Genomic DNA, 14,284 nt, shown 5'->3' with positions numbered 1-14,284 from the left:
ATTATAAAATCCCATTTTACTGGAGTACAACATTTCCAAAACAGCAGGTGTGTCTAGCTATCCTGGAGCTAGCATCACCAGAGCTTGTCCAGAGTTCAACTGAGAACAAATAATGTATTCTGCTAATGCTTATTTTAAACTGTGTATTACTGAAGGCTCACGTCATTCATTTCTCACCACAAAATGGGGCCTTAACTCTTCCTTCTCTTCCTGAGTGACCCCAAGTATGGCTAGGGCTCTAGGTCTGTGGTCTACCACCATGCGATTTACTGTCCCTCCTCGTGTTGTCATGTCTCTGCTTTTGGATCTCCCACGGCCGACGTGCATCGACCCAAGCTCTGGTACAATCTTTCCTCGTCCGCGAGCTCTGCCTCCTGGAGGCTGGATCAGACCCAACCGCGTTGCCTATAACAACAAAGATTAGGAAATTTATCAGTGTGGCAAAACTGACGATGTTGTTGCACAAACTTACATTTGTCTTAAGAAGCACTTAGAAACATATGAATGAAATTGAATCACATCATACAGCAAGATGCAGTGCTTACATCAGATATATGCAGCAACCCCATGTCAACATGATGACATGAAAATAAGTTTTAAATTGTTAAAGGCAGACCGCTTCTGCTGCCTTGTGCCCCACTAGAGGCAGCCTGGTGCAAGCATGGAAATAATTACTCCAAATTATTAGGATTTGAATACCTGCAATAATCTCATTTAGGTTTGTGAGTACACTGTGGCCATTTGGGAGGACAAATGTATTCATTATGACAGTGCTACGTAAATAATATGACAATATTGACATCCTCATTTTTATCATAAACACTACTAGCGCATTGCCCTTGGGGATCCACGGGCTCTAGATTGAGTAGTGTTTATAAAATAGGCAGCTGTCATTTTTCAAGGGTGGTAATAAATTGTGCAAAATTTCTATAATGAGTTGGAATGATGTGGGAGTCCAGAACATTTTTAGAACCTTAAACCAACAAATTTTAGAAGAGGAGCACAATCCTTTTATTTCCTGTTAATTATGTAATTTTTTAAATGTTAATTTACTGTCTTAATGTATTTAAAAATTGTTTCGGTTCTTGTTATATACATACTATTTTTAAGTGTATGTGTTTTCACGTTCTTGTGCCATTCATGTATTTTTAACGTATTTACAATTATATTATATGTACTTACAAAATAAAATCATGTACGCACGTACTCATAGTTTTAGTATAAAGATGATTCACCGCCTCCTGCTGGAATGCCATGCGAGTCCAGAATGTAATTAGCAATGTCAGCTAATATCCATAGTTTCTCCAAAAGACATTAGCCCTATCAACGTTCCGTTTTGGTGCTGTTCATCCTTGACCCAAAATACATAAGCAAACCAAACAACAAATATCAACTGTCCCCACTCGCACGCACACAGAGCATTGTGTTTTTCTGCAGTCTGCTGCAAGCAGGCGTTTTTAATTTGTACACATGCGCAAACAGAGACGATGGTGGAAGACTTCAAAAGCAATACTGTTTTCACTCATAATAATGGCAACATGACACTAAACTGACTAAACAAATTGAACTAACGAACCACAATAAATCAATAACACTAACAACACTGTTAAACTAACGAGCCACAATAAAAACAATTAAAACCCCAAAACACGAACTCCCACTATGCATGGTTACTGGTTAGCTAAAATTGCTAATTTCTCCAAAAATATTAGTCCTATCAACTTTCCATTTTTGCAGTGTTCATCCTTGACCCAAATACATAAGCATACCAAACAGCAAATGTCAGCTTTTTCCAGGTTTCTGCGTGACTGAAGCCATACACATGCATGCGCACACAAAGGCCACTTGGCTATTATAATATAGTTACTTTTTCCACAGTTTCACATGTCTTAGGGCCCCCGAGCTGGCATTTGCTTATGTATTTGGGTCAAGGATGAAGACACATAGTGTGAATTTGTTCGACTTGTGCTTGAAGTGCACACGAAGCAGGAATCGTATGCAAAACCTGTAAAATTGTAGCTGCCTCCAACGCCTTGTACATCTGTTGCTACAACTATTTGCACACACCAGCAGCTGAAAGATAAAGTGTGTGCTGTGAGACCCTCATCAAACCCTCTCGTGGCAGGTGTCAGCCAAGTTCCAGCTGACACACTAACATCTAACACTGCTCATTTGGCACTTAGAAAATGTGTGGCCATTCGCACTATTAACATAACATTCAGCAAAAAATCACTGTCGAGCTGGATGTGAAATTTGTCTATGTGCCCCATGAGTGTGGCTTTGCAAACAGACACAGTAACACGTTGGTGTGGCCACTGACAGGAGCAGCTGTGGAAATCTGTGGATTTGGACGTCATGGCTGGAGAACACGTACAGTGTTTTGAGGGACATGGACAAACAACTGCCCACTGTGGTCTGCGTATGTCTCCTTGCTGTCATCACTCTTACTTCCTCCAAACCATCAACATGTCTATTAGACCCCATTCCTACAGGCTGCTCAAGGACCCCTACCATTAATTAATGCTTCGATCTTAAATATGATCAATCTATCTTTATTAGTTGGCTATGTACCACAGGCTTTTAAAGTGGCAGTAATTAAACAATTACTTAAAAAGCCATCACTTGACCCAGCTATCTTAGCTAATTATAGGCCAATCTCCAACCTTCCTTTTCTCTCAAAAATTCTTGAAAGGGTAGTTGTAAAACAGCTAACTGATCATCTGCAGAGGAATGGTCTATTTGAAGAGTTTGAGTCAGGTTTTAGAATTCATCATAGTACAGAAACAGCATTAGTGAAGGTTACAAATGATCTTCTTATGGCCTCAGACAGTGGACTCATCTCTGTGCTTGTCCTGTTAGACCTCAGTGCTGCTTTTGATACTGTTGACCATAAAATTTTATTACAGAGATTAGAGCATGCCATAGGTATTAAAGGCACTGCGCTGCAGTGGTTTGAATCATATTTATCTAATAGATTACAATTTGTTCATGTAAATGGGGAGTCTTCTTCACAGACTAAGGTTAATTATGGAGTTCCACAAGGTTCTGTGCTAGGACCAATTTTATTCACTTTATACATGCTTCCCTTAGACAGTATTATTAGAAAGCATTGCTTAAATTTTCATTGTTACGCAGATGATACCCAGCTTTATCTATCCATGAAGCCAGAGGACACACACCAATTAGTTAAACTGCAGGAATGTCTTACAGACATGGATGACCTCTAATTTCCTGCTTTTAAATTCAGATAAAACTGAAGTTACTGTACTTGGCCCCACAAATCTTAGAAACATGGTGTCTAACCAGATCCTTACTCTGGATGGCATTACCCTGACCTCCAGTAATACTGTGAGAAATCTTGGAATCATTTTTTATCAGGATATGTCCTTCAATGTGCATATTAAGCAAATATGTAGGACTGCTTTTTTGCATTTGCGCAATATCTCTAAAATTAGAACGGTCTTGTCTCAGAGTGATGCTGAAAAACTAATTCATGCATTTATTTCCTCTAGGCTGGACTATTGTAATTCATTATTATCAGGTTGTCCTAAAAGTTCCTTGAAAAGCCTTCAGTTAATTCAAAATGCTGCAGCTAGAGTACTGACGGGGACTAGAAGGAGAGAGCATATTTCACCCATATTGGCCTCTCTTCATTGGATTCCTGTTAATTCTAGAATAGAATTTAAAATTCTTCTTCTTACTTATAAGGTTTTGAATAATCAGGTCCCATCTTATCTTAGGGACCTCATAGTACCATATCACCCCAATAGAGCGCTTCGCTCTCAGACTGCAGCCTTACTTGTAGTTCCTAGGGTTTTTAAGAGTAGAATGGGAGGCAGAGCCTTCAGCTTTCAGGCTCCTCTCTTGTGGAACCAGCTCCCAATTCGGATCAGGGAGACAGACACCCTCTCTACTTTTAAGATTAGGCTTAAAACTTTCCTTTTTGCTAAAGCTTATAGTTAGGGCTGGATCAGGTGACCCTGAACCATCCTTTAGTTATGCTGCTATAGACTTAGACTGCTGGGGGGTTCCCATGATGCACTGAGTGTTTCTTTCTGTTTTTGCTCTGTATGCACCACTCTGCATTTAATCATTAGTGATTGATCTCTGCTCTCTTCCACAGCATGTCTTTTTCCTGATTCTCTCCCCTCAGCCTCAACCAGTCCCAGCAGAAGACTGCCCCTCCCTGAGCCTGGTTCTGCTGGAGGTTTCTTCCTGTTAAAAGGGAGTTTTTCCTTCCCACTGTCGCCAAGTGCTTGCTCACAGGGGGTCGTTTTGACCGTTGGGGTTTTTCTGTAATTATTGTATGGCTTTTGCCTTACAATATAAAGCTCCTTAGGGCAACTGTTTGTTGTGATTTGGTGCTATATAAATAAAATTGATTTGATCACGTGGACATACATGAAAAGATATCACTGGTGCACTGCGCTGCAGCCAGAGCACGCACGCCGTGCACAATGACAGACTACCCTATTGAAACGGACCATCAGATCATAACAAGCTGGGCAGAACACGTGCGCAGGGCTGACTGGACATGCCGCTAGCAGATGTGGACAGCGCCCTGCTTCTCATTCATGTCATTTTATGACTGTATGTCTGTGACCAAGGGTCATCTACAGAGGAACAGACAGTTCATACTTGTATTGCCTGCTTGATAAGAGGGATTCAATAAAATGCGGTGTTTTGATATGGTGTATGGTTTTTTGTTTTTTAAATACGTCAATGTCCTTCTTGATTTCAGGCATTTTCCTGCACCTTTTACACGCCAGCGATGGTAGCACAGTGGTAATGTTTCCATCTGGTAATCAGAACTTACTGGTTCGAAACCTGTGAGCGACTTTTTTTGTTTTAATTTAACCGCAGGGTTCTGTATTACGTCCCCTTTTATGTATTATTTATATTAACCCAGTGGTATTCACTAATTATACAGCTGTTTTTTATTTTAACGTTCTCCACATCAGTGGCGCGATGTGATGCAGCTGCTCGCACTGTCAAAAGACACCGTCGCAGCAGCATCGTGCATGTCTGCCCGTCGGCTGGATGTTTGTGTGGTTAGCTCATACGAGCTGTTCCATCACAAGTCACCCTGAGTTGTACTTATTCGTACTATGTGTGAAGGGGCCCTAATACACAGTGAGGAAAATAAGTATTTGAACACCTGCGGGTCTTGCATGTTCTCCCACTTAGAAATCATGGAGGGGTCTGAATTTTCCTCACTGTATGTAGCTGTGTTTAAGACATAAATGATTGTGGGGTGCAAAAGTCAGCTGCTTTAGAAAACAGAAAAACAATTTTTCTTTTAAACTCAGCAGAACCAACTGTGCACCGGCCAGCACCTAGTTAAACCTATAAAACATATATCAGTACATATGGACTCTCCATCAATATTGTCCTTATTAGATCATTTTTGTCATATCTGAGTCACAGAGCTCCATGTAAGAGTTGAGGAGCATCTGCAGAAGTTACCGGGCCAGCAGTCTTAACTTTTTTGCATCACTGAAATATCTAAATAAAAAAGATTATTCATTCATTCATGGTTGTGAGTTCTTTCCGGGCAGAGAAAGTCCAGTAAAGGTGGTTAATTATTTAATGTTGCTGGTATGATATCAAAATGACTGTCTACAAGCCACTTTTTCTGTCTATTTAGCATGAAAAATACACACCAGGTCTCTTCTCTAGAGGAGCGTGGTGCATGCGACGTAATGCATGTCTGAGATAGCGTCCTCATGATGCCTGTGTACGAGTACAAGGTTTAATCTGTCATCTTGATGGCTAAATAAAAATCAAACAGGCGATTGGTGAGCGTGAAACTTGCTGTGTGTTTCAGGCCTGAGCCTGGTGGTCAGCTAAGTCTACAATACTGTAGGAGAAATACAGCAGTTTTGCCTTTTCTGGTGGTTCATCATGGCTGTGCAGGTGTGACCACTTTTGATCTCTTCAGTCTTTGAGAACTTTACCAACCCTGTTAGAACTAAGCATTGGAGCCTGACGGTTACCGGCGCCATGTTTTTGAACTTTTCCTACACCCTCATCTCTGGACTCTCCTGAGTCACTCCCTTCCCTTAGCTGTCACTCCATTTTTAAAGTTACACTGCTTCACTCGGTAACCACTCCACAACCTCATAACCACTCCCTCTCCAATTTGTCGTTTCTTAGTTTCCCTCAAATCGTCATTCTGCGATTTTCTTTCAAGGACTCATAACTTAAACTTTAATAAGACGGCGCTCCATCAGTGTAGGACGTGTGTCTGATTTGGCTCCCTCAGTGGGTTTTCCTCTGGGCTTGCTTAAGTGGCTGTAGTTTAATGTGCAGAAGGAGGCTTGGGATGGATGGGGAACATGCATCATTTAAAATCCAACTAATTTAGGACCCACAGGGAGAAGGAAAACATGCTAAGCAGGTTCTTGTTAGTAAAAACTGCTACCTTATCTGCATTTGTGTGCACTGTAGGATTACAATACCTGTAAAAAACTATGCACCACTTTGACAGTTTTCATGCTCCAATTTAAACAAATAAAATAATTAAAACTTAAGGTTTTGGCATTTATAAATAATGGCCAAAATCAAAATAACTGAATGCTCAATCTGAGTTGTCCAAAAATAGGTGCGCCAAGCTTCTGGCATCATATTCAAGAAGACTTGAGGCTGCAATTGCTGCCAAAGGTGCATCAACAAAGTACTGAGCAAAGAGTGTGAATACAATGTACATGTGATTTCTTAGTTTTTTTAATAAATTTGCAAAAATGTCAGAAAAAAACTTTTCATGTTGTCATTATGGGGTGTTGTGAGTAGATTTTTGAAGGGAAAATAAATGAATTTACTCCATTTTGGAATAAGGCTGTAACATAAGATGTGGTAAAAGTGAAGCACTATGAATATTTTCCGGATGCACTGTATATCCCAAATGTGAGGGTTTTGTACATTTATAGACGTTCATGCACAAAACACTGATTAGGCATTAATGATCATTAATTGGCAGCCACGCAGAACTAACCATTTTTAAGACCGTTTTAAAAAAGCTTGATTTTGATGAAGTTTTTCATCCAGATTTTAATGTTCAGTGGGCAGATTTAAAAATGAAATGGTCTTTGATCCAATATTAAAAGGGCCCATATTGTGCCAAATAAGATTTTAATCTGGTTTTTACCTTTTTAAGTGTTAAATATTTAAAGTTTCAACATCTCCGACATACCACAATTCTGTTTTTTACAGCTGTGATCCTGATTTAAGCAAAATTAATGTCACATCTTGTTTAACACCTATGTGACATATGTAACAGAAATACCCCACCCCCTAGACTGCCTTCACTTTTGACAAATACCCAGTCAGTAGACAGAATTGTGGATAGTTTAAACTCGGTGCTCAAAACGACACTTGACATGATTGCACCACCTGTGTTGAAACCACGCTCCCCCAAATCACAGTCACCTTGGTTCAATGATTACCTGCGTGGCCTCAAGCATAAAGCAAGAGGTCTAGAACGGAAATGGCGTTGTTCAAAATTAGAAGTATTCCACCTTGCATGGCGTGATGCTATCTTAGACTATAAGCATGCATTATTGGCTACAAAGCGGACCTACTACTCTGATTTGATCAACAAAAACAAGCATAACTTAAAGTTCTTGTTCGACACAGTAGCAACACTTATTCATGGACAACCACCTGTAGCACGCTCTCCTTTTACAGCACAAGATTTCCTAGATTACTTTGAGAAGAAAATAGATGACATTAGGTTGAACATATCCCAGCATGCCTTAACCCAGCCACTACACCCTGCTATTGAGGTGGGCGCCACTACTGAGGTATTACCTAGATTTACAGAATTTGATAGTATCTCTCTAGACATGCTGAAGAACTCGTAACATCAACAAAAAAGCACAACCTGTTTATTTGATCCTATACCAACAAACTGTTTAAGGACCTGTGGCCCACTCTTGGGCCGATTGTGCTGGAATTATTAATCTTTCTTTAACTTCTGGATCTGTTCCTAAACGTTTCAAAACTGCAGTGATGAAACCATTACTTAAGAAACCTAATCCTGACCCTAGTGTATTGAAAAACTATCAGCTGATATCAAATCTATCATTTTGCTCTAAAATTCTGGAAAAAGTGGTGTCACGACAGCTTGTAGACTATCTTACTGAGAATAATCTCTTTAAGCCACTGCAGTCTGCTTTTAGAAAATATCATTCCACAGAGACGGCTCTCACTAAAGTGGTGAATGATCTTCTGCTTACAATGGATTCGGACACCACTGCGGTTCTGCTGCTGTTAGATCTCAGTGCTGCATTTGATACAGTGGATCATCATATTCTACTTGATAGGCTGGAGAATCATTTTGGGATTACTGGGAGTGCCCTTGCTTGGCCGAAGTCATACTTGTCCAGTTCTCACTGTGTTTTGTACAGTAACACGACCGCTAACCTTAGTGACATGAAATTTGGGGTTTCTCAGGGGTTTGTCTTAGGCCCCCTGCTTTTCTCCCTTTATACAGCACCCCTTGGACACATATTGTGGTGTTTTGGGATTACCTTTCACTGCTATACAGATGATACTCAGTTATATATGCCGATAACTGCTGGTAATCTCGTTCACATAAAATCCTTAGAAGATTACCTTGCAGCAGTGAGAAGTTGGATATCTAGAAACTTCCCTACTTTTAAACTCTGAAAAGACTGAAATGATGGTTCTGGTCCAGTGAGACATCGGCATCAATTTGACCAATTAACACTCAGCCTAGGCTCGTGTGTCATACATCACACTGACAAAGTGAGGAACCTTGGGGTAATTTTTGATCCTTCGTTGTCCTTTGGCCTCCATATTAGAAATATTACTAGGACTGCTTTCTTCCACCTGCGAATATAGCGAAGATTCGTCCCATCCTGTCTATGGCTGGATGCTGAGACCCTGATCCATGCGTTCATCTCTTCTACAGAGATTGGACTACTGCAATGTTCTATTTTCTGGTTTACCGCAGTCTAGCATTAGGGCTCTCCAATTGGTTCAAATGCTGCAGCCAGACTTTTGACATGAAGCAGAAAGTTCGACCACATTACACCCATTTTGGCATCTCTGCACTGGCTTCCTGTCCAGTGAGATCAGATTTTAAAGGTTCTGCTACTAACCTATAAAATATTCATGGCCTGGCAACCTCCCTACCTAGCTGACCTAATAAACTTACGTACCGGCCCGGGCTTTACGTCTCAGGGTGCAGGACTACTGTGTGTCCCGAGGGGGAATAAGACGTCTGCGGGTCACAGAGCCGAGTCTCTTATCGTGCCCGTTCTGTGAATGGTCCCTTGCGTCAATAAAACAGTCAGATTCTGTGGAGACTTTTGAAGTCCAGACTTAAGACGCACTTATTTTCCCTTTCATATGACTAGCATACTGGTAGTTTTTATTTGACGCTTTTTACTCTTATTCATGTTATTAGTAATTGGAGCGGGCCGCGGCCTCAACTTCACCTAAATTCGGGTCTTTTAGTGAAGCTTGTAGTGCAACAATAAATCATGCTCAGTATGTTCATGATGCTCCACTTTTGCAAAGTTCATAGCTGCAGTTTATTTTATACATTAAAATATTTCTGTAATTTGGTTTTTAAGATTTTTTTTTTCAAATGTTTTTGCATTTCTGTGAGCCTGTCCATTTTTGGGAATTGAGAGATGATTTTTTCAAAAAGCTACACGCCATTCAATGTGATTAAATGAGATTAGTTAATCACAAACCTTGCAATTAATTACACTAATTATTTATAACCGGACAGCACTAAAATGAAGTTACTATTATCATCAATATTGTAATCTCCACCTTCACAGTCTCTTTTTTCCTTGTATCATTTATGGGCCTTTACATGAGCCTCAGGGCCTACACAGGACTTGGACAATTATTTACGACCTTGGCCTTGACCTTGAGGTTCCAAGCGTTGGCCCGGTCTTGAGGTCAAAGCCTTTACTACAACACTGACTGTACATGCGGAATTTGTTTGTAAAACTTGTGCGGGTAATTACCATGAAGCTGGAATTTGAAGCACTCAGACATCTCTCCAACCAGAGCCACAGATGGTTAACTCAGAGTTTAAAGGTTTAGAACAACTTGCTCTATTCACTTTTTCTGATAATACCTGGATTATTCCTTAGTCTTACTAGTGTAAATATTTGCCATTATACAATTAACAGATCCCTTTACGGGGTGTGCAGGGGCACGTGTTTTATGTTTTTAATTAACTTCAGTAATTTTGCATAAAATAATTTCCACATTGACATTAAAGAGACAGGAAATTTTTTTTTTATACTTTTTCTTGCCTTAAAAAAACACTTTGAACCAATCAGTCCTTGGTGTAGTTCTGCTCTTAAATGGTAAACATTCCTATAATGTTTTTCCATCTGCAACTGAAGCACCAAGGAGTCCCATTCTCCATTCACACCCTGATGTCAGGATGTTGCCATGCAGGCCCAAATGTATACTAGGAGCAACAGACTACTGATCTTGCTCAAGGGCACTTGGGTGATTGATCCTGCCTTATAGGAGAACTGAATAGGAGGTTACTCTGGTTATATTTCCCTCTCTGACCTCTGTGTCATAAATGACCCAAAGTTAACCTCTATGGTTTATAGCAGTTTAAATCATGCTTGAAAATGTTTAGAAGCATTTTATGTCATTCTACCCTTACATTAGGTCCGATAAAAAGTCCAAATGACATTCTTTTTGGCTGCTGCCTTTTGTAATAACACATTCTGTGAATGGTTCAACAATCATACCATCACAGATTACAGATTTAATATTTTAAGTAGTGTCTCTCCAGATTATAATCACATGATCCGGTCACTGTTTTTTTATGTATTTATTTGTGTGTGCACCTGTCTTTTATTTGTGGCGCAGGCCATCTGTTCAGGTCAAGCATTTAGGTACTCTGCTGATGTTTATTACCTCCACCTGTAGCTGTCCCAGTTTTTTCTTGAGGTCTGTTGTGTCCTCCCCAGAGTTCATTTTCTTGTGAAAGTCCAGCTCTGCATCCAGCAGTTCTTTCTGGGCCTTTTCACATCACATGTAAAATGTAAGGGTTGGCATTAATGATGATAATAAAAAACAAATGAACAAAAATCTACAATAGAAACCAAAAGTCAAACTAGAATTAAAGAATGGATAGAAAGAAAAACTGAAAAACTAATTCATGCATTTATTTCCTCTAGGCTGGACTATTGTAATTCATTATTATCAGGTTGTCCTAAAAGTTCCCTAAAAAGCCTTCAGTTAATTCAAAATGCTGCAGCTAGAGTACTAACGGGGACTAGAAGGAGAGAGCATATCTCACCCATATTGGCCTCTCTTCATTGGCTTCCTGTTAATTCTAGAATAGAATTTAAAATTCTTCTTCTTACTTATAAGGTTTTGAATAATCAGGTCCCATCTTATCTTAGGGACCTCGTAGTACCATATCACCCCAATAGAGCGCTTCGCTCTCAGACTGCGGGCTTACTTGTAGTTCCTAGGGTTTTTAAGAGTAGAATGGGAGGCAGAGCCTTCAGCTTTCAGGCTCCTCTCCTGTGGAACCAGCTCCCAATTCAGATCAGGGAGACAGACACCCTCTCTACTTTTAAGATTAGGCTTAAAACTTTCCTTTTTGCTAAAGCTATAGTTAGGGCTGGATCAGGTGACCCTGAACCATCCCTTAGTTATGCTGCTATAGATGTAGACTGCTGGGGGGTTCCCATGATGCACTGTTTCTTTCTCTTTTTGCTCTGTATGCACCACTCTGCATTTAATCATTAGTGATCGATCTCTGCTCCCCTCCACAGCATGTCTTTTTCCTAGTTCTCTCCCTCAGCCCCAACCAGTCCCAGCAGAAGACTGCCCCTCCCTGAGCCTGGTTCTGCTGGAGGTTTCTTCCTGTTAAAAGGGAGTTTTTCCTTCCCACTGTAGCCAAGTGCTTGCTCACAGGGGGTCGTTTTGACCGTTGGGGTTTTACATAATTATTGTATGGCCTTGCCTTACAATATAAAGCGCCTTGGGGCAACTGTTTGTGATTTGGCGCTATATTAAAAAAAAATTGATTGATTGATTGATTGAAAGCATAACTATGGATCTAACTAAAACTTTTCATCTGTATTGCAAATTAGTCATTCTGGTTTTAAAACCTTTACAACAATAGTGTTTCAAAAAACTGTTCCAGAGCCAGCCACAAAAGGAACCATTCTGAAACAAATGTTTCAATATGTTCCAGTTGTTTTGTGCCCCCTGGTGTTGAAATATAATAAGGCAAGTGAAGGAACTGGGACTGCACCATTTTTAATAGGTGCAGACCATGATGTAGTCATGCACTCGTATATTGCTTTTTATGTACAGAGTTCCAAAATCTACACCTGACTTTGTAAACTTACATCTGTCTTGGTTTTTGGCTGGTTGCTGTTGGGTTTAGTGCTCGTGGTGTTGTTTGCAAGGTTCATTTCATTTTGTTGCTTGGCAATCTTCTCTGTCAACTCCTTCAGGGTCTTCATGATGTTAGCCCTTTCCTCAGGTTTCATCACTCGGTTCTTTTCCAGACGATTTATCAACACCTGGAAAAGGATCAGAAAACACAGGATCTCATTTGATGCCGTTTCGCTGGGTATGCTGTTGCAACTCAAACTCTGCTAAAAGCACAAATTGTCTTTTTGACCCAATACCAACTATCATGTGGGCTTCACCTGGGCCCACTATGATGTAAATTATTAATCCATTATCAACATTGGGTTCTGTTCCTGTAAGTTTTAAATTTACAGTGGTCATACCTATTCTCAGCAAACCTAACTTAGATCTAGGTTCACTGAAAAATTACACACCAATATTGACTATCCTTTAGCTCTACAATTCTTGAAAAAGTGGTTTCACAGCTGTCTGTGGATTACCTTGCTGAAAATAACTTCTCTGAGCCAAATATATATAAAATAATAGCAATAAGAATAAATACAATCTGAAATCAATAGCTGGGGCACAACAGAATACAGGCTCAAACTGGTGGCCAACAAGCTGTTTCTTTGACTGACCTTCATACAGCAGTTTTTCTGCTTATAATCCCAGCCGCATTCTTAAAATAAATAAAAAAATGTGTCTCACTCTGCACACACAAACTGCCTGTGATGCATTTAGTCTGTCGTAAGATTGCCCAGATGCACTGCAACAAACGTGTGTAGGACAGACCAAAAAGGAGATGTGACATATGTAAAGCAAACCTAATGTAGTAAGTGGCTAAGACTCCCCTCTTCACTATTCAACATTCCTACCATACGATATCACAGCGCTTTGAAGGAGGAAATAAAAATGACTTCAAATCGCTTTCTATCAGTTGGTGGTTATAATGGATGACCATTACTGTCACGCCACAAAAATACAATGCCCTTTGGGTTAAATTCTCTGTTGTCTACTGACATAAACAGTGCATTTCTTACCTTCTGACACTCTATCTGCGTCTTCAACATCTCTTGCTTCTTCTTTCTCATATCATGTTGCAGTTTTAATGCCTCCTAGGGGGAAAAAAATTCAATGAAACATCATACATCACTGATATATTTTCAATTATTTTTTGTGGCACCTTTAAGTAGGTTAGTTCATTCCTTCCTTAATTTTTGTTAGTGAATATAATTGAGCTGAATTGTGCTACACTTTTTTGCGAGACAATGTCTATTAAGAAATATAAGCAGCATGCCTGCTTCTTCTTGAGGACCGCCTGTGCTTCTAGAACTTTTCCTGTTTTTCCAAGGCTCTTGGAGGATGACTTGAGTTGAGCGGAAGTGAAGATGCTCTTTTGGGTGTTTGTGAGTGTGGGCGTCACCTGAAAGACAAGAATCCATCACCTTTAAGTCATTAGAGTGGCTCGTGGACAATGATGGATGAAGACAAAATTCTATTAAAATAAGGTAACTGGAGACTTCGGAACCAAACAACCTTGGTAACAGTGGAATCAATAGGATATCAGAGTCATTGTCAGAACCGCTACTATGTTGGAACGACTACGATCTCGGAACCAGTGTGATCATGGTACCACACGTATTAATCCACTACAAACCACTATGGTCTCAGGAACTGCTGCTGTCCCGGGGTTGCGTGGTTCTGAGGTCTCTAACACATTAAATTCATATGCGTTTCATACACGTTCATCTTACACACCTCTCTGCAGCTTCTCTCCCCCTGCCATCCCCTCATTACCCCATCCCCGTAGAGACGGTGCCTGCTCCCAGACCACCAATAACCAGCAAAAATCTATTTAAGCATAAAAATTCAAAAAGAAAAAATAATATAGCACCTTCAA

The 14,284-nt window shown here is 40.1% G+C and overlaps 1 protein-coding gene across 1 annotated transcript in view; it reads right to left on the bottom strand.

The window, feature by feature from the left end:
- The window catches only part of rbm27 (RNA binding motif protein 27), an 87,923-nt gene that overhangs the window by 13,119 nt on the left and 60,520 nt on the right, over nucleotides 1–14,284 (bottom strand). Inside the window, 5 exon segments of the mRNA XM_034178058.1 lie at nucleotides 178–405; nucleotides 10,927–11,031; nucleotides 12,378–12,554; nucleotides 13,425–13,499; nucleotides 13,682–13,807. Coding sequence (XP_034033949.1) covers nucleotides 178–405; nucleotides 10,927–11,031; nucleotides 12,378–12,554; nucleotides 13,425–13,499; nucleotides 13,682–13,807 — 711 coding nt within the window.

Source organism: Thalassophryne amazonica, chromosome 9, assembly GCF_902500255.1.
Source record: "Thalassophryne amazonica chromosome 9, fThaAma1.1, whole genome shotgun sequence".
NCBI lineage: Eukaryota > Metazoa > Chordata > Actinopteri > Batrachoidiformes > Batrachoididae > Thalassophryne > Thalassophryne amazonica.
This window is presented reverse-complemented; position numbering and strand designations above follow the sequence as displayed.